At 41.6% G+C, this 22015-nt stretch overlaps 2 protein-coding genes across 2 annotated transcripts in view; both read left to right on the forward strand.

Moving 5' to 3' along the window:
• Positions 1-22015, forward strand: part of LOC115201841 (uncharacterized) — a 107628-nt gene that overhangs the window by 23982 nt on the left and 61631 nt on the right. The window lies entirely within an intron of this gene.
• On the forward strand, positions 1795-16524 carry LOC115201946 (gastrula zinc finger protein xLCGF3.1-like). The gene is made up of 2 exons (XM_029765837.1): positions 1795-3500; positions 15676-16524. Exons 1-2 carry the CDS (start codon positions 3058-3060, stop codon positions 15956-15958), a joined length of 726 nt encoding a protein of 241 aa, XP_029621697.1. The 5' UTR covers positions 1795-3057; the 3' UTR covers positions 15959-16524.

Genomic DNA, 22015 nt, shown 5'->3' on the forward strand with positions numbered 1-22015 from the left:
TCAGTCTGCAAGGGTGCTCTCCACAACAGGGCTGTATGCGTATAAGTGGTAAGTGTTTGAATTCTGGGGCCTAGATAAAGGTCTTGTTCCTTATCAGTGCACTTTGAGGGACATCCTTATGTTCCTACAGGAGTATTTCGAGCAGGGGTGGGCATTCTCAACATTAAGTGTACATGGCCGCCATCTCAGCCTGTCATGTGGGAATTGACGGAGCCTCACTGGGGGCCCACCCCCTGATTGTGCGGTTCCTGAAAGTTGTACGTCGTCTCAGACCGGTCTCTAAACCTATTGTGCCCACATGGGACTTGGCTCTGGTTTGGAGGCACTATGTGCGGCCCTCTTTGAGCCTCTGGAGTCGGTGGATCTGAAGATCCTCTTCTACAAAAGGTCTATACTCATGGCTTTGGCCTCAGTTAAACTTGTTGGGGACTTCCACGCGTTATCCGTACACTCTTCTTGGACTCAGTTCGCCCTGGGCGACAAAGGTTGACAATGCGGCATTCACCCCGAAAGTCATGTTCTACAGGTCCTTTTAGCTTTTGAGCTATTTCCCTTTTCGCTTCCTCATTTTGCTTCTGAAAAGCAAAAGAGGGTACATGTCCGGTGTGCGCTTTACGCACGTACTTTGAACTGACCTGGGATATCCAGTTATGTGACCAGCTTTTTGTATGTGTTGCTAATCCAGCTCGCGGCAGGGCGCTCTCTAAACACTCTCTCTCCCACTGGGTTGTGGAGGCTATCTCCCTGGCATATAGCGGCAAGGGTTACCTAGCTGTGGCAGCTCCTACTTGACAAGGGGTCTGGCAGCATATTGGGCATTGTTTAACTTCACTAGAGTAGGGGGCAGCATTAGCAATTTTGGATGAAAAGCATGGCCAAATTAAACTGCCTGCTACTCAGGCCCAGAAGCTAGGATATGCATATAATTGGTGGATTTGGATAGAAAACACTCTAAAGCTTCCAAAACTGTTTAAAATAATGTCTGTGAGTATAACAGAACTGATATGGCAGGCGAAAACCTGAGGAAAATCCATCCAGGAAGTACTATTATTTTGAAAGGCTGTTTTTCCATTGAAAGCCTATCCACCATACAAAGACTTAGGACCCAGTTCACGATCTCTATTGCTTCTTCTACATGTGGCCAGTCTTTAGGCATTGTTTCAGGCTTTTACTCTGAAAAATGAGGGAGATGCAGCACTTTCAATGAATGGACAGTGGAAATTTCTAGACATGAGTCCAGCGCGTGATCGGGAGTGTGCCTTTCTTGTTTCTCCTTTTCTATTGACGAAGCTTTTGTCCGGTTGAAATGTTATTGATTGTTTATGACAAAAACAACTTGAGGATTGATTTTAAACATCGTTTGACATGTTTCTACAAACTTTTATTGTACTTTTTTAAACTTTTCGTCTGGGTGTTGAGAGCGCGCTTTGTGCCTTTTGGATTACTGAACTAAACACACCAACAAAACTGAGGTTTTTGGACATAAAGAGGGACATTATCGAACAAAACAAACATTTATTGTGTAATATGGAGTCCTGGGAGTGCCACCAGATGAAGATCATCAAAGATAAGTGATTAATTTAATCGCAATTTCTGACTTTTGTGAGTCCTCTCCTTGGCTGGAAAATGGCTGGTATGGTGTTTTGTGGCTAGGCGCTGTCCTAACATAATCGCAAAGCCTTTTTGAAATCTGACACTGTGGTTGGATTAACAAGAAGTTTATATTTAAAATGGTGTTTAATACTTGTATGTTTGAGGAATTTTAATTATGGGATTTCTGTTGTTTGAATTTGGCGCCCTGCAATTTCACTGGCTGTTGTCAAGGTGGGACGCTAGCGTCCCAATGATACCAGAGAGATTAAAAGGTTGACTAGAGGAGATATTTGTGCCGCGGCGAGTTGGGCATCACCGCACTTTTAATTTTTTTTTTTTTTTAAAGGTTTATCGCTTGGATGTCACTGCTCCAGTGTAGCCCACAATGTGCTTATGGCTGGGATGGAAATAACTAGGCAGCACGCTGTGGGTGGTCTGCCATGAGCTGTTTCATTTAGTATCTGTTGGGGTCGGCTTAAGGCGTGATTATATTTCCCCATAGTATGCTATTCCGAATTGGACTGACTGAAAGGGAATGTAATGTTATGTCTATAATACTGTTCCCTGAAGGAGAGAAATTAGGTACAACAACCCGTTTGGCCCTGCATTGCCCATTCCTGGGCTTGGTGAAGAGCGGTATTAAATTTAGGGAATAAATCCAGTTTCACTCCTTCAGGGAACAGTAGTTAGTCATAACGTTATGTTTTCTCTGCCACGTTTGTAAAGTCTTGTTAGCAGTTGATGTTATTCTTCAATAACACAAACCCCAAAGCAAATCAGCGAGGAAAAATAGGTTTATTCAAAGAGGACCAATCATAGATGTTATGCTGGGAGGTAGATGTTCAGTCTCCCCTGTCCTCAGCTTTTCTCCACAGAACAAAGGAACAGGAGGCCATTCATAACCCTCCACCCTAGCGTGGGGTTGACCAATCAGAAGTCCTTGCCGTACAACTGGACCAATGGCCAAATAACAAGTATCCTGCTCCAGACTCGATGTACAGGACCATTGAAAACATGGCTACTCGTAGCTCTGAGTGCAGAACTGACATTCCACAGATTTCTAGCAGCTGTTGAACTGAAGACCAAACTATTTACTCTCGTCCGCTCATTCTCTGCGTTGTGTATTTATCTTCCAAATATTCTTATATTCTGTTTTATTAACTCTTCCTGCAGGTGGTGGCTGGAGGTTAACAGAGGAGACTGGACGGCCATTTGGATTGCCAGACCGGTGCAGTCAAGGGCCCAGGGGGAGAACGTCACTGAGCAGGCCAGGTCCCAGTAGCGACATAGTCGAGGTCTGTGGATGGGACAGCGTTCTCAACTCTGGGCCTGGGATCAACACTGTTAACCAGAAACAAACAGCCGAACACAAAACCACAAACTGAACTTAGTCTCCATGACAACAGACTGGCTGAGACCACAGCGAGGCGTAGATTTGGTCTGCGGGGGACAGGGAGGTGTCGTATGCGGTTGGAGAGAACAGACACAGACTCGGCTAGTGATGCTCCGTCCTGCTCCTATAGTTGTGATTCAGAGAGACTGATGGAGCCTCAGGTTAACCCCCTAACAGATGCTGCCTTCAGCCTGCCTTCTATAGGATCTATCAACTGGAACATGAACGCTGTGACAACACAGACACTCCCTGGCCTTCATCCTCCTCACACTCTCCTTATGTTAAACCAGACCTCAGACAATGCTTCAACACTAAATGGCTACACAAGCCCATTGACAAATGACAGTAGTAGAGACGGAATCAGTAAAGAAAAGCGCTTCCCATGTTCGTTCTGTGGGAAAGCTTTCAGTTTCCCCAAACAGGTGGAGATCCACCAGAGGATACACACAGGGGAGAAACCGTTCGGCTGCCACCTGTGCCGGGCCCGTTTCTCCAGATCGACCCACCTGAAGAGGCATCAGAGGGTCCACACAGGGGAGAAACACCTACAGCTGCCCCCAGTGTGAGAAAGGTTCTCCCACCAGCACAATATGAAAGTGCACCTGAGGTCCACAACGGGAGAGGCCGCTCGCTAGTACGCACTGCGGGAAGAGGTTCTCAGAGAGGAGGACACGTCAGGATACATCCAGCAGAAATGCACATGACCCATGTCTAGAGTATAGAGACATGTAATGTAGTGCAAGCATTTCGCTACCACCCGCAATAAACATTGCTAAACACGTGTATGTGACCAATATAATTGCTTTGATGATTTAGTACTAGTCGTTTGGGATGTAGTAGGGAACTGGAGGAGGTAAACTGAGGAATGAGGTGTGATGAGGCAGAGTAGATGATATGGTGTCTGTAAAAGTGCCTTCGCTGTATGTAAAGTGACCACCTTGTCCTGTTTGTGTGCAAGTAATGTTTTATCCTTTTCCAAAGTATTCTAAAATGTATTTTATCAAGACGAGGGTACTAGATGTCGGTAAAGTCGTTACCATAGTGAGAAAAGTTATTATACTGTTTTTTTGGTTTTTTTTTTTTTTTTACTTGTCACATGTAACATTTTGTGCAATAAAAGTACTGAACTTCACGTTATGAGTGTAGGACTATTTGTTTTAAATTAAATACAAAATTGACTCTGTGCTGACTTACTTCCTTATTTTTGTATCATTGTAGGGACTGAGTTTCCCTTCTCTCAGTCAAACCAAAACATATTTAATTCACATATGGACACGAACGTTACCTAGCCTACAACACAGCACACAATCCCAACAACACCCAAAACAATGTCTAGAGGTCAAGGAGGGAGCTCAAAGACTAACCACCTGAAGGTGGTGTTTCCTGCTTCTCCCTCCTCTGGTGTCATTGGGTCACAACGTGGGAGGGTCGAGCATTAGGAAGGCCGACAAGCTGTACGCCTACCCCATGTTTGGTAAGCACTTACTGAGGTGTACTGTGAATATGCACCAGACCATTCACACCAAGGAGAGGTCCTTCAAGTGCAAACGATGTTACAAGAGCTTCTCCTTCTTGAGTAGCCTTCTCAGACATAGGAGTGTCCACAATGGGGATAAATGTAGCAGTGTGGCTTGAGATGTAAATGTGAAGGGTCTTTGGGTAAGAGGGTAATTATCACATTACCCCTTATTAACACTTTGTTAGCTTGTCATTTGAAACGGGCCTAAACAAATACATGTTTTACAGAGGACAGTAAACCTATGCTAGAACAAAGACTGTTGAATATTTACCTTCTGAGGTGATGTAGATGGAATAAAGTCATTCATTCATTCTATTATTTGCTTGATAAGATACTGTTCAACAACAAAAAAAGTCTGCTCCCAGCTTTGAAAGATACTGATCATAGTAGATCTTGGGGCTCTATTTTACAAACCTAATGGTAAATCTTAGCGAGGCTGGGGTGGTACGGCTTATAGGTTCAGGGGTTGTGTCAAATTTATTTTATTTCACAGTTGGAATTATGGCACAGTAGCTGGTGTGAAAGGCTGGGTTTTGATGAATAAACAAGATGTAGGTGTTGAGGCTTGACCCCAGTGTCACTATTACATAAGCCACAACCACAACAAAATTGGCTATATTGTAAAAATGTATGAAAACAGAAATGTGCTTTGGTCTTAATTTAAAGTGCTGCAATATGCTTTGCCATTTTCCTGGTTGTGAAAATTCTAATAGTTTGCCTAATTTCAGTTTACACTGCTTGTTTTGGCACATAGAGAATCATTGTACCATCTAAACTGCTGTGAAATATATTTTCAATAACCCAAAATATTGTATTTTCAGCTGGTGTATGAAACCGAAAGTAAGACACAAAAATGAAACTTAAGAATGGGAAGTATAGAAACAGCGCACATAGAACAGATCTACAGCTTCTTAGACTTGCTTTCGATGTGAATGACATATCTATAACTCACATTTCTATGTGAATTGGTGGGGGTAGCACAAAAAGTTACATATTGCAGCTTTAAGGTTAGGCAAAAGGTTAGCAGTGTGGTTAAGATTAGAGTTAGGTTTTAAAATCAGATTTTAAGAAGGACAAATTGTAGAAATAGAGAGGGGTTTATGACTTTGGATCTGTGGTAAGTAGTGACGACCCTTCAATGGCCACTCAGAACGTACTCCATGGCTAAATATGTGGTTGCTTCAAGTTTGTTTTTTATGGTCTTTTATGTATTGCATTCTCATCAACTCCAATTCTAACGTTAGTCTGTTATAGCCTAGTTTGTTAAATAGCCTACAGAAACAAAAATAATTCAATGTAGGCCTATGCCATATTTGCTAAATATGTTTAACATGTTTGCAGTCCACATTGTTCTGAGTAATTGCATGGTTTCGATATGGAAATATATTTAAGCAATAAGGCCCGAGGGGGTGTGGTATATGGCCAATATACCATGGCTAAGGGCTGTTCTTATGCGCGACGCAATGCGGAGTGCCTGGATACAGTCCTTAGCCGTGGATATTGGCCATATATCACAAACCCCTGAGGTGCCTTATTGCTATATAAACTGTTTATCCAACGGAATTAGAGCAGTTAAAAATAAGTGTTTTGCCATTACCGTGGTATATGGTCTGATATACCACGGCTGTCAGCCAATCAGCATTCAGGACTCGAACCACCCAGTTAATAATGTTAAACATAGCATTCACACTGAATGCATTAATTATGTCTGAGCCATGGACATGCCAAATGTTGTCAATAAAAAAGTTTAAATTCGCTAGGCTATTGATAAGACCTTAAAGGACGGTGAATAATAATACAATTATAATAAAATGAAACAACAACTTGTTTAAAGTAGGCTATCTCTAAATGGTTACAGACATCAGAATTGCTCACCAGAATAAGACCCTCAATATTTATTGGAAAGGAGCATCATGCTCATTCCCTTGCACATTCACCACTCTGTGAAGTTCATTTATTTAATATGAAGACTAACAAACATTGATGTAAAGTACTTAAGTAAAACATACTTTAAAGTACTACTTAAGTAGTTTTGGAGGGTATCTGTACTTTAATTTACTATTGATATTTTTGGACTACTTTACTTCACTACATCCTTAAGAAATAGTGTACTTTTTACTCCATACATTTTCCCTGACACCCAACAGTACTCATTCCATTTTGAATGCTTAGCAGGACAGGGAAATGGTCCAATTCACGCACTTATCAAGAGAACATCCCTGGTCATGCCCACTGCCTCTGATTTGGTGGACTCACTAAACACGCATGCTTCGTTTGTAAATTATGTCTGATTGTTGGAGTGTGGCCCTGGCTATTGTAAATTTAAAAAACAAGAAAATGGTGCGGTCTGGTTTTCTTAACATAAGGAATTTGAAATAATTTTGTACTTCTACTTTCAATACTTAAGTATATTTTAGCAATTACATTTTGATACTTAAGTGTATTTAAAACCAAATACTTGTATCATTGTACTCAAGTAGTATTTTACTGGGTGACTTTCACTTTTAATTGAATCATTTTCTATTAAGGTATCTATACTTTTTACTCAAGTATGACAATTGGGCACTTTTTTCCACCACTGCTAATACACTACATGCCTTCCCGAGTCGTAGTGACAACACAACAACACAACATATCATCGCATGACTCCAAGTTTACATTCGATATGATAGTTATTATATCAATATTTGCGCATAAAGGTGTTTCCACCGCCATTTCTCACATAATTATTTAACTGACACAAAAAGATCCCACCATGTTGAAGGAATAAATGTCTGTCGGCTATTAATAAAATTGTATCGGCATTTTATGTTTCCATCAGCCCCGTAGTTATTTTTTTTCATGCGTCAGGTAATTAATCTGCATGAAATGGTTGGATGGAAACGTGGTTACTGACTAATTTCTCAGAAGAGGGGGAAAAAACATCAGCAAATTACAGTATACATTACATAGGATGAAGAAACAATACTCCATGCACAACTGGGGCCGGCAGCGTAGCTAGTGGTTAGAGCGTTGGACTAGTTACCGAAAGTTTGCAAGATCGAATCACCGAGCTGACAAGGTACGAATCTGTCATTCTGCCCCTAAACAAGGCACTGTCCTAGGCTGTCATTGAAATAAGAATTTGTTCTTAACTGACTTGCCTAGTTAAATAAAGGTTAAATAAATAAAACTCCATACTACTTGTAAGACATAGAGAACTGATAAGAAAATAAGAGCATTTTGTATTATTCTGTAAGTAAATCCGAGACACCCCATTTAGTATGATGTGTTACGTTTGGTATGGGCATATAACCAGAACGTCTAGCAACCCAAGGTTGTGAATTCGAATATTATCACAGACAATTTTAGCTAATTAGCAACCTTTTCAACTACTTATTCTTTTTTAGCTACTTTGCAACTACTTAGCACGTTAGCTAACCCTTTCCCTAACCTTTTAACCTAACTCATAAAAGTAACCCTAACTCCTCGCCTAGCTAACATTAGTGGGCTACCTAACGTAATACAGCTAGCTAAAATTTGTAACAGAGTGTATTATACATTTTGCAAATTCATAACATATTGTACGTTTAGGAAATTGTGTAACATGTACACTACTGGTCAAAAGTTTTAGAACACCTACTCATTGAAGGGTTTTTTCTTTATTTTTACTATTTTTCTACATTGTAGAATAATAGTGAAGACATCAAAACTATGAAATAGCACCTATTGAATCATGTAGTAACCAAAAAAGTGTTAACCTCTCTGGCGCATGTGGGACGAACTCGTCCCACCTACGTAACAGCCACTGACATCCAGTGGCGCGATTTTTTGAATCGTTAGAAATACTATTACTTCAATTTCTCAAACATATGTACTATTTTACAGCTATTTAAAGACAAGAATCTCATAATCTAACCCCACTGTCCGATTTCAAAAAGGCTTTACAACGAAAGCAAAACATTAGATTATGTCCGCAGAGTGCCCAGCCAGAAAATAATCAGACACACCATTTTTCAAGCTAGCATATCTGTCACATAACCCAAACCACAGCTAAATGCAGCACTAACCTTTTATGATCTTCATCAGATGACACACCTAGGACATTGTGTTATACAATACATGCATGTCTGTTCAATCAAGTTCATATTTATATCAAAAAACAGCTTTTTACATTAGCATGTGACGTTCAGAAAAAGCATAACCCCCGCAAACTTCTGGGGAATTACTAACAGTTTGCTAAATTACTCACGATAAACGTTCACAAAAAGCATAACAATTATTTTAAGAATTATAGATACATTACTCCTCTATGCACTCGATATGTCCGATTTTAAAATAGCTTTTCGGATGAAGCACATTTTGCAATAATCTAAGTACATAGCCCGGCATCACAGGGCTAGCTATTTAGATACCCACCCAGGTCAGCCTCCACCAAATCACATTCCCTATAAGAAAAATGTTCTTACCTTGCTTGTTCTTCGTCAGAATACACTGCCAGGACTTCTACTTCATAACAAATGTTGGTTTGGTCCCAAATAATCCATCGTTATATCCAACCAGCGACGTTTTGTTCGTGAGTTCTAGACACTATCAGAATGCTTCATCACGGTTGTCGCGCATGGCGCATTGGCGTGACAAAAATGTCTAAATATTCCATTACCGTACTTCGAAGCATGTCAACCGCTGTTTAAAACCAATTTTTATGCCATTTATCTCGTAGATAAGTGATAATATTCCGACCGGGATATGCATTGAGCCTAAACAGCCAAATTAAATTTCTCCTCAGGAGCGAATCGTGCACACGCCTCATTCAAAGGTCCTCTGAGCCGCCACTTGCCAAAGCGATAATGTGTTTCAGCCTGAGGCTCCCTCGTCAACCTTCAGTTATTTACCGGGCTCTGAGAGCCTATCGGAGCCCTGGGAATTGTCACGTTACAGCTAAGATCCTTACTTTTCAATAAACAGATGCAAGACGCACGACTCCTTGTCAGACAGTGTACTTTCCTGCTTGAAACCTTGTCAGGTTTTTGCCTGCCATAGGAGTTCTGTTATACTCACAGACACCATTCAAACAGTTTTAGAAATTCAGAGTGTTTTCTATCCAAACCTGAACAATAATATGCATATTCTAGCTTCTGAGTTGGTGTAGGAGGCAGTTAAAATGGGCACATATTTTTTCCAAAATTCTCAATACTGCCCCCTATCCCAAACAGGTTTAAACAAATCAAAACATATTTTATATTTGAGATTCATTCAAATAGCCACCCTTTGCCTTGATGACAGCTTTACACACTCTTGGCATTCTCTCAACCAGCTTCACCTGGAATGCTTTTCCAACAGTCTGAAGGAGTTCCCCATATGCTGAGCACTTGTTGACTGCTTTTCCTTCACTCTGCAGTCCAACTCATCCCAAAACCATCTCAATTTGGTTGAGGTCGGTGGATTGTGGAGGCCAGGTCATCTGATGCAGCACTCCATTATTCTCCTTCTTGGTCAAATAGCCCTTACACAGCCTGGAGGTGTGTTTTGGGCCATTGTCCTGTTGAAAAACAAATGATAGTACCACCAAGCCCAAACCAATGGGATGGCATACGCTGCAGAATGCTGTGGTAGCCATGCTGATTAAGTGTGCCTTGAATTCTAAATAAATCACAGACAGTGTCACCAGCAAAGCACCCCACACCATAAACACCTCCTCCTCCATGCTTACGGTGGGAAATACACATGCGGAGATAATCTGTTCACCCCACAACTGCATCTCACATAGACATGGCGGTTTGGAACCGAAAATCTTCAATTTGGACTCCATACAAAGGACACATTTCCAACGGTCTAATGTCCATTGCTTGTGTTTCTGGCCCAAGCAAGTCTCTTCTTATTATTGGTGTCCTTAGTAGTGGTTTCTTTGCAGCATTCGACCATTGAAGGCCTGATTCACAGTCTCCTCTAAACAGTTGATGTTGAGATGTGTCGGTTACTTGAACTCTGTGAAGCATTTATTTGGGCTGCAATTCTGAGGCTGGTAACTCTAAAGAACTTATCCTCTGCAGCAGAGGTAACTCTGGGTTCTTCAATTCCTGTAGCGCTTGACGGTTTTGCGACTGCACTTGAAGAACTTTCAAAGTTCTGAAATGTTCCATATTGACTGCCCTTCATGTCTTAACAGTAATGATAGACTGTCATTTCTCTTTGCTTATTTGAGCGTTCTGCCATAATATGGACTTGGTCTTTTACCAAATATGGTTATCTTCTGTATATCCCCTACCTTGTCACAACACAACTGATTGGCTCAAATGCAATTAAGAAGGAAAGAGAATCCACAAATTAACTTTTAAGAAGGCACACCTGTTGATTGAAATGCATTCCAGGTGACTACTTCATGAAGCTGGTTGAGAGAATGCCTAGTGTGTGCAAAGCTGTCAAATCTATTTTGATTTGTTTAACACTTTTTTGGTTACTACATGATTCCATATGTGTTATTTCATAGTTTTGATGTCTTCACTATTATTCTACAATGTAGAAAATAGTAAAAATAAAGAAAAACCCATGTATGAGTAGGTATTCTAAAACGTTTGACCGATAGTGTACGTTTTTGCAAATTCATAACATGTCATTCATAACATATCACAAGAAATGGGTGATGGAAATCCACACATGAATACATACCATAAGAAACGTAACATTTCATACTTTGGAGTGTCTCGGATTTACGTACAGTGCGAATAGGCTAGTGAGTCTACATGATGATATTATTATGGATAAGAGCCAGAATATTTGTATTTGTTATTCAAATTTACTGTATCACTGTGCACTTTCACCACCCTGTGAAGTTCAGTATAATTTATTTAATCTGTAGTTTAATAAACTGCATGGTTTCCCGAGTCGTAGTGGGAGGACCACACACCATATCATCGCGTGACTCCAAATTTACTTCGTTATGATAGTTATTATATTAATATTTGTGCATAAAGTTGTTTCTGTCGCATTTCCTGGTATAATTCATTTTAATGACACAAAAAGATCCCACCATGTTAAACGAACAAATGATCTGTCGGCAATTGGCCGACTCTCTTCTCTGTATACATCAATGATGTTGCTCTTGCTGCTGGTGATTCTCTGATCCACCTCTACGCAGACGACACCATTCTGTATACTTCTGGCCCCTCTTTGGACACTGTGTTATTAACTAACCTCCAGACGAGCTTCAATGCCATACAACTCTCCTTCCGTGGCCTCCAACTGCTCTTAAATGCAAGTAAAACTAAATGCATGCTATTCAATCGATCACTGCCCGCACCTGCTCGCCCGTCCAGCATCACTACTCTGGACGGCTCTGACTTAGAATACGTGGACAACTACAAATACCTAGGTGTCTGGTTAGACTGTAAGCTCTCCTTCCAGACTCACATTAAACATTTCCAATCCAAAATTAAATCTAGAATCGGCTTCCTATATCGCAACAAAGCATCCTTCACTCATGCTGCCAAACATACCCTCGTAAAACTGACCATCCTACCGCTCCTCGACTTCGGTGATGTCATCTATAAAATAGCCTCCAACACTCTGCTCAACAAACTGGATGCAGTCTATCACAGTGCCATCCGTTTTGTCACCAAAGCCCCATACACTACCCACCATTGCGACCTGTACGCTCTCGTTGGTTGGCCCTCGCTTCATACTCGTCGCCAAACCCACTGGCTCCAGGGCATCTACAAGACCCTGCTAGGTAAAGTCCCCCCTTATCTCAGCTCACTGGTCACCATAGCAGCACCCACCTGTAGCACGCGCTCCAGCAGGTATATCTCTCTGGTCACCCCCAAAGCCAATTCCTCCTTTGGTCGTCTTTCCTTCCAGTTCTCTGCTGCCAATGACTGGAATGAACTGCAAAAAATCTCTGAAGCTGGAGACTCATATCTCCCTCACTAGCTTTAAGCACCAGGTGTCAGAGCAGCTCACAGATCACTGCACATGTACATAGCCCATCTGTAAACAGCCCATCTATCTACCTACCTCATCCCATACTGTATTTATTTATTTATCTTGCTCCTTTGCACCCAAGTATCTCTACTTGCACATTCATCTTCTGCACATCTACCATTCCAGTGTTTAATTGCTATATTGTAATTACTTCGCCACCATGGCCTATTTATTGCCTTAACTTGCCTCATTTGCACTCACTGTATATAGACTTTTTGTTTTATTTTGTTCTACTGTATTATTGACTGTATGTTTTGTTTATTCCATGTGAAACTGTGTTGTTGTATGTGTCGAATTGCTACGCTTTATCTTGGCCAGGTCGCAGTTGCAAATGAGAACTTGTTCTCAACTAGCCTACCTGGTTAAATAAAGGTGAAATAAATAAATAAATAAAACATTTTACAATTGTACCGAAACTTCCTGTTTCCATCACAGCTGTTGTGATTTTTTTATATGGTATGATTTTACTCGAATACAACTGTGGATGGAAACGTGGTTAGAGTTAGAAAAAAAGTTGGGTTCAAATCGGATGTTAGGTACTATGTTTATTGAATATTATATGAGTCCTATAAATTAAAATGGCCAATTTGGGTGCCATCAATTGCTTTAATTTCAAATTATATTTCATCAAAATAATGTTGCAGGAATGGTAATCTTGTTTCTAACTACAGAAACGATTTCAGGACAGCCTAAGATGGCTTGCTGAAATGACATGGAACGACCCATGAGATAATATCAGTCAGTTAATATTACCTTTATGAATTATGAAGTCTTTATGTGCGTGCGTTGATTACATAAATGTTTTAACGTCTCAAATCCTTCAAAATTAACAAAAAGTTACGTTGGCTGATGAAGAACATCTCATAGAAGACGTATAAGATCTCCTAAACCTGTGTTTACCACAGACGACCTGATTTTTTTGTCGTTTATCCAAAACTCTTACAATTTCACCTTGGGCTTTGACCAACATGGCTGAGTGTGTGCTTGCAGAAAGACGCCATTATGTAATAACCAGTACAGTACTTCAGAGAACAGCGAGGATTACGTCTCACTTTAACCACACCCTTTCAGCTATTACGCCAACCAATAAGATCCTTTCTCTTTAGTGTAAACGGAAAAGAACAGTAACCAAGAATAATTTCCACGTTAGCGTTTTTATTGGTGTTATTTAGACCTGTTTTAACACCTTGGAACTCAAAATATGATTAATACTTTCCCCAGGTAATGTTTGATTCGCGTTTGAAATAGGACTTGGTTGATAGATGTTATCTAGGTAACGCTACCTAGCTATCTGCTAACGTTAGCTAACAATGGCTAACTGTATGGTTTTTCACACTCAATTAGCCTCCATCATGGAGGTGCTAGCGAATTCAGCCGTTGCGGAGATATGTAAACTCGTAGACGACGACTATGCAGTGTTTCGTTTGGAAATAACTCAAAGCCAGAAAAAAAACAGGGCATTGCGGAGAAAACTGCAGCTACTGGAACTGAAGGTGGCACGGGAGCGCGCAGAGAAGACAATGCGAGAGCGCGTCCTCGCCAGTCGTCCCAGTAGTGTCAAGATCCTCGACCGATACAGAGGAATGGCAAGAGGTACATTTTGCAGAAGTCTGAGGCTATCGCCCCTTTCCCCTCTGTGCATGTGTTCAGATGCGTTACATAGAATTGGGTCTTGGAACATTTCTCCTTTTTTAATGAGTTTGAATACCAGTCGTTATTCAATCACAAGGATGGGAATCAAAGGTGGAATAGGATCGGATTGGAACAGGGTTGGAGAGTCCTGGTGTATGCTATCTAGCTTTTTTTTTGTTTAGCTTTTTTTTTACCAGGTAGGTCAATGAATAACAAATGATTCTTGCACAAAGACAATATCATATTCTAACCAGATTCTTGATTTACTGAGTTTCCTATTATCATACTCAATTAAAAGAATATGATGCATGGAACATGATCAATCCATCAATAGTATATCTTGACGTTATGAGAAGTGTTACCTTACATCCTTGCCAATTGTAAACAGTGTTCAATATAGCATTGAGCATTGACAGTACCTAACTTAACCACCCCTTTTTCCTCAATCACTCTCTTAGGTGAAGGACATCACACTGGAGGCCTTAAGAGCTTTGTGAAGCCAGCGGAACACAATGCATGGAGAGATGACCAACCCATAGCTATAGATGAGGGGAGTGGATCCTCAACCCAGCATGTTATCATGATAGAGGTTTGTGTCATAGTGTGACATTGAAAATGACAGTTTGTCAAACATTGCCCTTTTATTTCAGAAAGGCTCTCTCAACTATTAATTAGCTTACATGTACATCCTCAGCATGTGAGAGCCCTACGACATTGTTATCCAATTCCACTGTACAGGTAATAACCTTCTCTCTTTTTGTGTCAGTCAGCAGAGCTGCAGGACCTGGGGTCAAGCAGGAGAAGACTGAAGGAGAGGAGAACTCAAGACACAGCAGAGACATCCAGACGGGTGCAGAGGCTGGAGTGGCGCTCCCTGTAGCCACGGAGGACCTCGCCACCTCCGTCGCACCGCAGGTCAGGACTCGACGCAGCATCACGGAGGTCAGTGGAACGCCGAACGCCATCCTCAAGTCAGCGCAGACACAGAGACTTTAACTGTAACACACAGGCTCTTACGCACAGGATCTGACCACCGATCAGACCCAGAGAGACTAGGGCCACTGGGTTGTCCTCCTGCTCCTGGCTCAGAATACCTACCAGTATTTTACCAGAGCCAGGGGACGGTTCATTCTTGTGGAGATGGTGACACGTTAGACACTGGCGGTGATGACCTGTCTTGTTCTTACACTACAGAGATGGACCCTGGCAACATATCCTTGGGTTTAGAGACACAGACTGATCTGTCTAGAGGGGACTGGAACCGGTACAGTAGTACTGTATACTCTGAAGGGTGCCTAGATAAGAAAGGAGAGGTTATAGTGGTAGATGAGGTGACTGTGAAAGTGGAGGGAGACGCTCCTCCCACATGGAATGTAGATGAGACTCCCTCAGGAGAAGGACACTCACAAGGTAGAGATTTCTTAGATTATAGGGAAAGCTTAGAGACGAATCCAAATGTCACAACCCACTCCCCTTGCCCCCAGAATGTGGAGATCCACCAGAGGGTCCACACAGGGGTGAAATCCTTCAGCTGTACCCAGTGTCACATGCGCTTCGCCCAGGCTGGTGACCTGAAGAGGCACCAGAGGGTCCACACAGGGGTAAAACCCTTCAGCTGTACCCAGTGTCACATGAGCTTCGCCCAGGCTGGCAACTTGAAGAGGCACCAGAGGGTCCATACAGGGGAGAAACCCTACAGCTGCCCCCAGTGTGAGAAAAGGTTCTCCCGCCAGCACCAGCTGAAGATGCACCTGAAGGTCCACACGGGAGAAAGGCCGTTTGCTTGTACGCATTGTAGTAAGAGTTTTTCAGAGAGGAGCTACCTCAGGATACACCAGCAAAAAAACCATTCCACTCTATAATATAGAAAGTAACCATTCCACCCGATGGCTTCTGACGTTTAGATCAAACCCTGTATTAAAGACAAAGATTGATTTTCATTGTTGTCAGCAGAATAGATCCATAGATGTGTTTGGAATAACGAGAGTAACACATTTCAGTGTTGAATTATATAAGGCATACAGTTTATAAGCCTAAAAAGTCTGCTACATATTGTGTTTGTACTGTGTAGGCCAGGGGTCTCTTCTAGGTTTTTGCTCCAACCCTACTTGTATCGAGCCTGGTTCAGCTTATCAACCAGCTAATTATTAGAATCAGTTGTGCTAGATTAGGGTTGGAGTGAACCTACAGGACGATAGCTCTCCAGGAACAGGGTTGGAGAGTCCTGGTGTAGGCTATATAATGTTCACAAATGCCAATTTCATTACTTCCATTCAACTACTTCATTTTTCCCCCAAGACACTTTTAATGAGAAAATATATGCAGTTTATCAAGTTCATGCAGATTTTTAGTTGAGACGTGTATTTGTGGTTTTCATATGGAGTATTTAAAACTTGTTTGTTTAATAAACACAAAATGGGACTTTTAATTCTAAGACTTTCATTATTCTTTTTAGCCAGTTCTTCTGAAAGTAGCCCACGAGCCAGAAGTGGTCCCCGAAAATTGCGTACTACCTCACATGACCTAAATTATGTGGACACCTGCTTGTCGAACATCTCATTCCAAAATCATGGGCATTAATATGGAGTTGGCCCCCCCTTTGCTGCTATAACAGCCTCCACTTCTGGGAAGGCTTTCCATGTTGGAACATTGCTGCGGGGACTTAATTCCATTCAGCCACAAGCATTAGTGAGGTCGGGCACTGATGTTGGGCGATTAGTCCTGGCTCACAGTCTGTGTACCAATTCATCCCAAAGGTGTTCGATGTGGTTGAGGTCAGTTCTCTGTGCAGGTCAGTCAAGTTCTTCCACACCGATCTTAACAAACCATTTCTGTATGGATCTCGCTTTGTGCACGGGGGCATTGTCATGCTGAAATAGGAAAGGGCCTTTCCCAAACTGTTGCCACAAAGCTGGAAGCACAGAATCATCTAGAATGTCATTGTATGCTGTAGCGTTAAGATTTCCGTTCTGTGAGCTTGTGTGGCCTACCACTTCGCGGCTGAGTCGTTGTTGCTCCTAGACATTTCCACTTCACAATAACAGCACTTGCTGTTGACCGGGGCAGCTCTAACAGGGCAAAAATTTTACAAACTGACTTGTTGGAAAGGTGGCATCCTATGACGGTGCCACAATGAATGACACAGCTCTTCAGTAAGGCCATTCAACTGCCAATGTTTGTTTATGGAGATTGCATACATTTTGTGCTCAATTTTGTACACCTGTCAGCAACGGGTGTGGCTGAAATAGCCAAATCCACTAATTTGAAGGGGTGTCAACATACTTTTGTGTATATAGTGTATGTTCAATTCACATCATTGCTCTCTCTTGTTCTGCTGTGTGTGATTCTTGCTAGCTATCACTCAAAAAACATCGAGGGGGTGAATATCAATGGCTGGATCTCGATTTGCTAGGGGGCTGGTCCACGTGGGGAGAAATGTAGGGAAAATGGCGCAGCACAGCTTCCAGAAAACTGTTTGTCACTTTCAATCTAGGGATTTCGTGGCTAATTGAGGTAAGACAGTAACTGATCTCACCCTATTCTACATCCCAACAGAGCTTTATAACCAATACAGTGAGGGGGAAAAGTTTTGATCCCCTGCTGATTTGTATGTTTGCCCACTGACAAAGAAATGATCAGTCTATCATTTTAATGGTAGTTTATTTGAACAGTGAGAGACAGATAACAACCAACAAAACATCCGAAAAATGCATCTCAAAAATGTTATAAATTGATTTGCATTTAAATGAGGGAAATATTATTTGACCCCTTCTCAATCAGAATGATTTCTGTCTCCCAGGGGTCTTTTAAACAGGTAACGAGCTGAGATTAGGAGCACCTCTGAAAGGGAGGCTCCTAATCTCAGTTTGTTACCTGTATAAAAAGACACCTGTCCACACAAGCAATCAATCAATCAGATTCCAAACTCCACCATGGCCAAGACCAAAGAGCGCTCCAAGGATGTCAGGGGACAAGATTGTAGACCTACACAAGGCTGGAATGGGCTACAAGACCATCGCCAGCAGCTTGGTGAGAAGGTGACAACAGTTGGTGCGATTATTCGCAAATGGAAGAAACACAAAAGAACTGTCAATATCCCTCGGCCTGGGGCTTCATGCAAGATCTCACCTCGTGGAGTAGCAATGATCATGAGAACGGTGAGGAATCAGCCCAGAACTACACAGGAGGATCTTGTCAATGATCTCAAGGCAGCTGGGACCATAGTCACCAAGAAAACAATTGGTAACACACTATGCCGTGAAGGACTGAAATCCTGCAGCGCCCGCAAGGTCCCCCTGCTCAAGAAAGCACATATACATGCCCGTCTGAAGTTTGCCAATAAACATCTGAATGATTCAGAGGACAACTCGGTGAAAGTGTTGTGGTCAGATGAGACCAAAATGGATCTCTTTGGCATCAACTCAACTCGCCGTATTTGGATGGGAGGAATGCTGCCTATGACCCCAAGAACACCATCCCCACCGTCAAACATGGAGGTGGAAACATTATGCTTTGGGGGTGTTTTTCTGCTAAGGGGACAGGACAACTTCATCGCATCAAAGGGACGGGGCCATGTACCGTCAAATCTTGGGTGAGAACCTCCTTCCCTCAGCCAGGGCATTGAAAATGGGTCGTGGATGGGTATTCCAGCATGACAATGACCCAAAACACACGGCCAAGGCAACAAAGGAGTAGTTCAAGAAGAAGCACATTAAGATCCTGGAGTGGCCTAGCCAGTCTCCAGACCTTAATCCCATAGAAAATCTGTGGAGGGAGCTGAAGGTTTGAGTTGCCAAACGTCAGCCTCGAAACCTTAATGACTTGGAGAAGATCTGCAAAGAGGAGTGGGACAAAATCCCTCCTGGATGTGTGCAAATCTGGTGGCCAACTACAAGAAATGTCTGACCTCTTGTGATTGCCAACAAGGGTTTTGCCACCAAGTACTAAGTCATGTTTTGCAGAAGGGTCAAATACGTATTTTCCTCATTAAAATGCAAATCAATTTATACAATTTTTGACATGAGTTTTTCTGGATTTTTTTTGTTATTCTTTCTCTCACTGTTCAAATGAACCTACCATTCAAATTATAGACTGATCATTTCTTTGTCAGTGGGCAAACGTACAAAATCAGCAGGGGATCAAATACTTTTTTCCCTCACTGTATACACTAAATATGCCTACCTTCTGACACACACACACTAACAAACACCTACTGTATACATCAAAATAGTTTAGTCCAGGATTGTCTGACTTTTGGACAGCTGACTTAGCTGACCTTGTTTTACCCAATACATATTTATGTCCACCATAGTGGATTAACAACAGTGAAGTGATTCTGTAACTACGGTATTGGACTCAAACATAGTGGGGATGGGTAAACACGCCATGTTGAAAGTGTGTTTATTCTGTGTGTACGTAACCTGAGGGAGTGTATGTCCTGTGTAATCTGTAGTCACCTGTCTCTTCCAGGAGGAGGAGGGTCCTGAGGTGCTGCTGAAGAATTTAGGTATGAGGGGGTCTGGGGAACCCTGAGGGGAACATGGTCAGGGAGGACAACCATACAACACCTCCTGAACCCACAGAGGAACCAGCTGAGCAACACAGGACCACACACAGTCTCACTTAGGTGAGCCCACCCTCTAAACTACTGTCTGCATGTATTAGGTCAGGGTCCAATTAGAGGAGACCGATTAATCGGCATGGCCAATAATTAGGGCCGATTTCAAGTTTTCATAACAATACGGTAATCTGCATTTTTGGACGCCGATACATTGCACTCCACGAGGAGAACTGCATGGCAGGCTGACCACCTGTTACGCGAGTGCAGCAAGAAGCCAAAGGTAAGTTGCTAGCCAGCATTAACTTATCTTATAAAAAACAATCAATCTTAACATAGTCACTAGTTAACTACACATGGTTGATGATATTACTAGTTTTATCTAGCTTGTCCGCATTGCATATAATCAAGGGGTTGCAGTTAATTTATCATCAAATCACAGCCTACTTCGCCCCAAACGGGTGAGGATTTAACAGCGCATTCGTGAAAAAAAGCACTGTCCTTGCCACCAATGTGTACCAAACATAAGCACCCAATGCCTTCTTAAAATCATACACAAGTTTTTTTTTTTTACCTGCATATTTAGTTAATATTGCCTGCTAACATGAATTTATTTTAACTAGGGAAATTGTGTCACTTTTCTTGCGTTCTGTGCAAGCAGAGTCAGGGTATATGCAGCAGTTTGGGCCGCCTGGCTCGTTGCGAACTGTGTGAAGACCATTTCTTCCTAACAAAGACCGTAATTAATTGCCAGAATTTGACATAATTATGACATAACATTGAAGGTTGTGCAATGTAACAGCAATATTTAGACTTAGGATGCCACCCGTTAGATAAAATACGGAACGGTTCTGTATTTCACTGAAAGAATAAAACGTTTTGTTTTCGAAATGATCGTTTCCGGATTTGACCATATTAATCACCTGAGGCTCGTATTTCTGTGTGTTTATCATATTATAATTAAGTCTATGATTTGATAGAGCAGTCTAACTGAACGGTGGTAGGCAGCAGCAGGCTCATAAGCATTCATTCAAACAGCACTTTCCTGCGTTGCCAGCAGCTCTTCGCTGTGCTTCAAGCATTGCGCTGTTTATGACTTTCAAGTCTATCAACTCCAGATTAGGCTGGCAATACTAATGTGCCTATAAGAACACCCAATAGTCAAAATTATATGAAATGCAAATGGTATAGAGAGAAATAGTCCTATAATTCCAACAATAACTACAACCTAAAACTTCTTAACTGGGGAATATTGAAGACTCATGTTTAAGGAGCCACCAGCTTTCATATGTTCTGATGTTCTGAGCAAGGAACTTAAACATTAGCTTTTTTACATGGCACATATTGCACTTTTACTTTCTTCTCCAACACGTTTTCTTTAAACCGCATTATTTAAATCAATTGAACATGTTTCATTATTTATTTGAGACTAAATTGATTTATTTATGTATTATATTAAGTTAAGTAAGTGTTCATTCAGTATTGTTGTAATTGTCATTATTACAAATATATATAGATATATATATATATATATATAAAAATCGTCCGATTAACGGTAGCGGCTGTTTTTGGTCCTCCATAATCGGTATCGGCGTTGAAAAATCATAATCGGTCGACCTCTAGTCCATATCCACAAAGCCTCTCAGAGTCGGAGTGCTGATCTAGGATAAATTTAGCCTTTTAGATCATAATGAATAAGACTATGTAGACAGGTGGGGAACTGATCCTCGATCAGCACTTTGTGGATATGGGTCCAGTTTATCTTAAGCGTGGGAACATGCCCAATAGAAGACAGACCAGAGAGCATTGACCTGCTGAGTGGACTAAAGATGGGGGAGGAAGGTAAGGGAGAAATACATATACAGAACTTAATATACAGTGTCTTCAGAAAGTATTCATACCCCTTGACTTATTCCACATCTACACACAATACCCCATAATGACAAAGTGAACACATGTTTTTAGTATTTTTCACATTTATTGAAAATGAAATACAGAAATATCTCATTTACATAAGTATTCACACCCATTTGCTATGACACTCCAAATTGAGCTCAGGTGCATCCAATTTCCTTCAATCATCCTTGAAATGTCACTACAACATGATTGGAGTCCACCTGTGGCCAATTCAATTGTTTGGACATGATTTAGAAAGAAACACACCTGTCTATATTACACTGAGTGTACAAAACAGTATAACTTCCTAATATTGAGTTGCACCCCCTTTTGCCCTCAGAACAGCCTCAATTCGTCAGGGCATGGACTCTACAAGGTGTCGAAAGTGTTCCACAGGGATGCTGGCCCATGTTGACTCCAATGCACACCCACAGTTGTGTCAAGTTGGCTGGAAGTTGATTTCTAC

Source organism: Salmo trutta, chromosome 11 (assembly GCF_901001165.1).
Source record: "Salmo trutta chromosome 11, fSalTru1.1, whole genome shotgun sequence".
Lineage (NCBI taxonomy): Eukaryota > Metazoa > Chordata > Actinopteri > Salmoniformes > Salmonidae > Salmo > Salmo trutta.

Coding starts and splice junctions, on each gene's coding strand:
- LOC115201946 (XM_029765837.1), top strand. CDS start 3,058: ATGCGGTTGGAGAGAACAGACACAGACTCGGCTAGTGATGCTCCGTCC. Junction 3,501..15,675: donor AGATCGACCCACCTGAAGAG/GCATCAGAGGGT, acceptor TGACCTGAAGAG/GCACCAGAGGGTCCACACAG.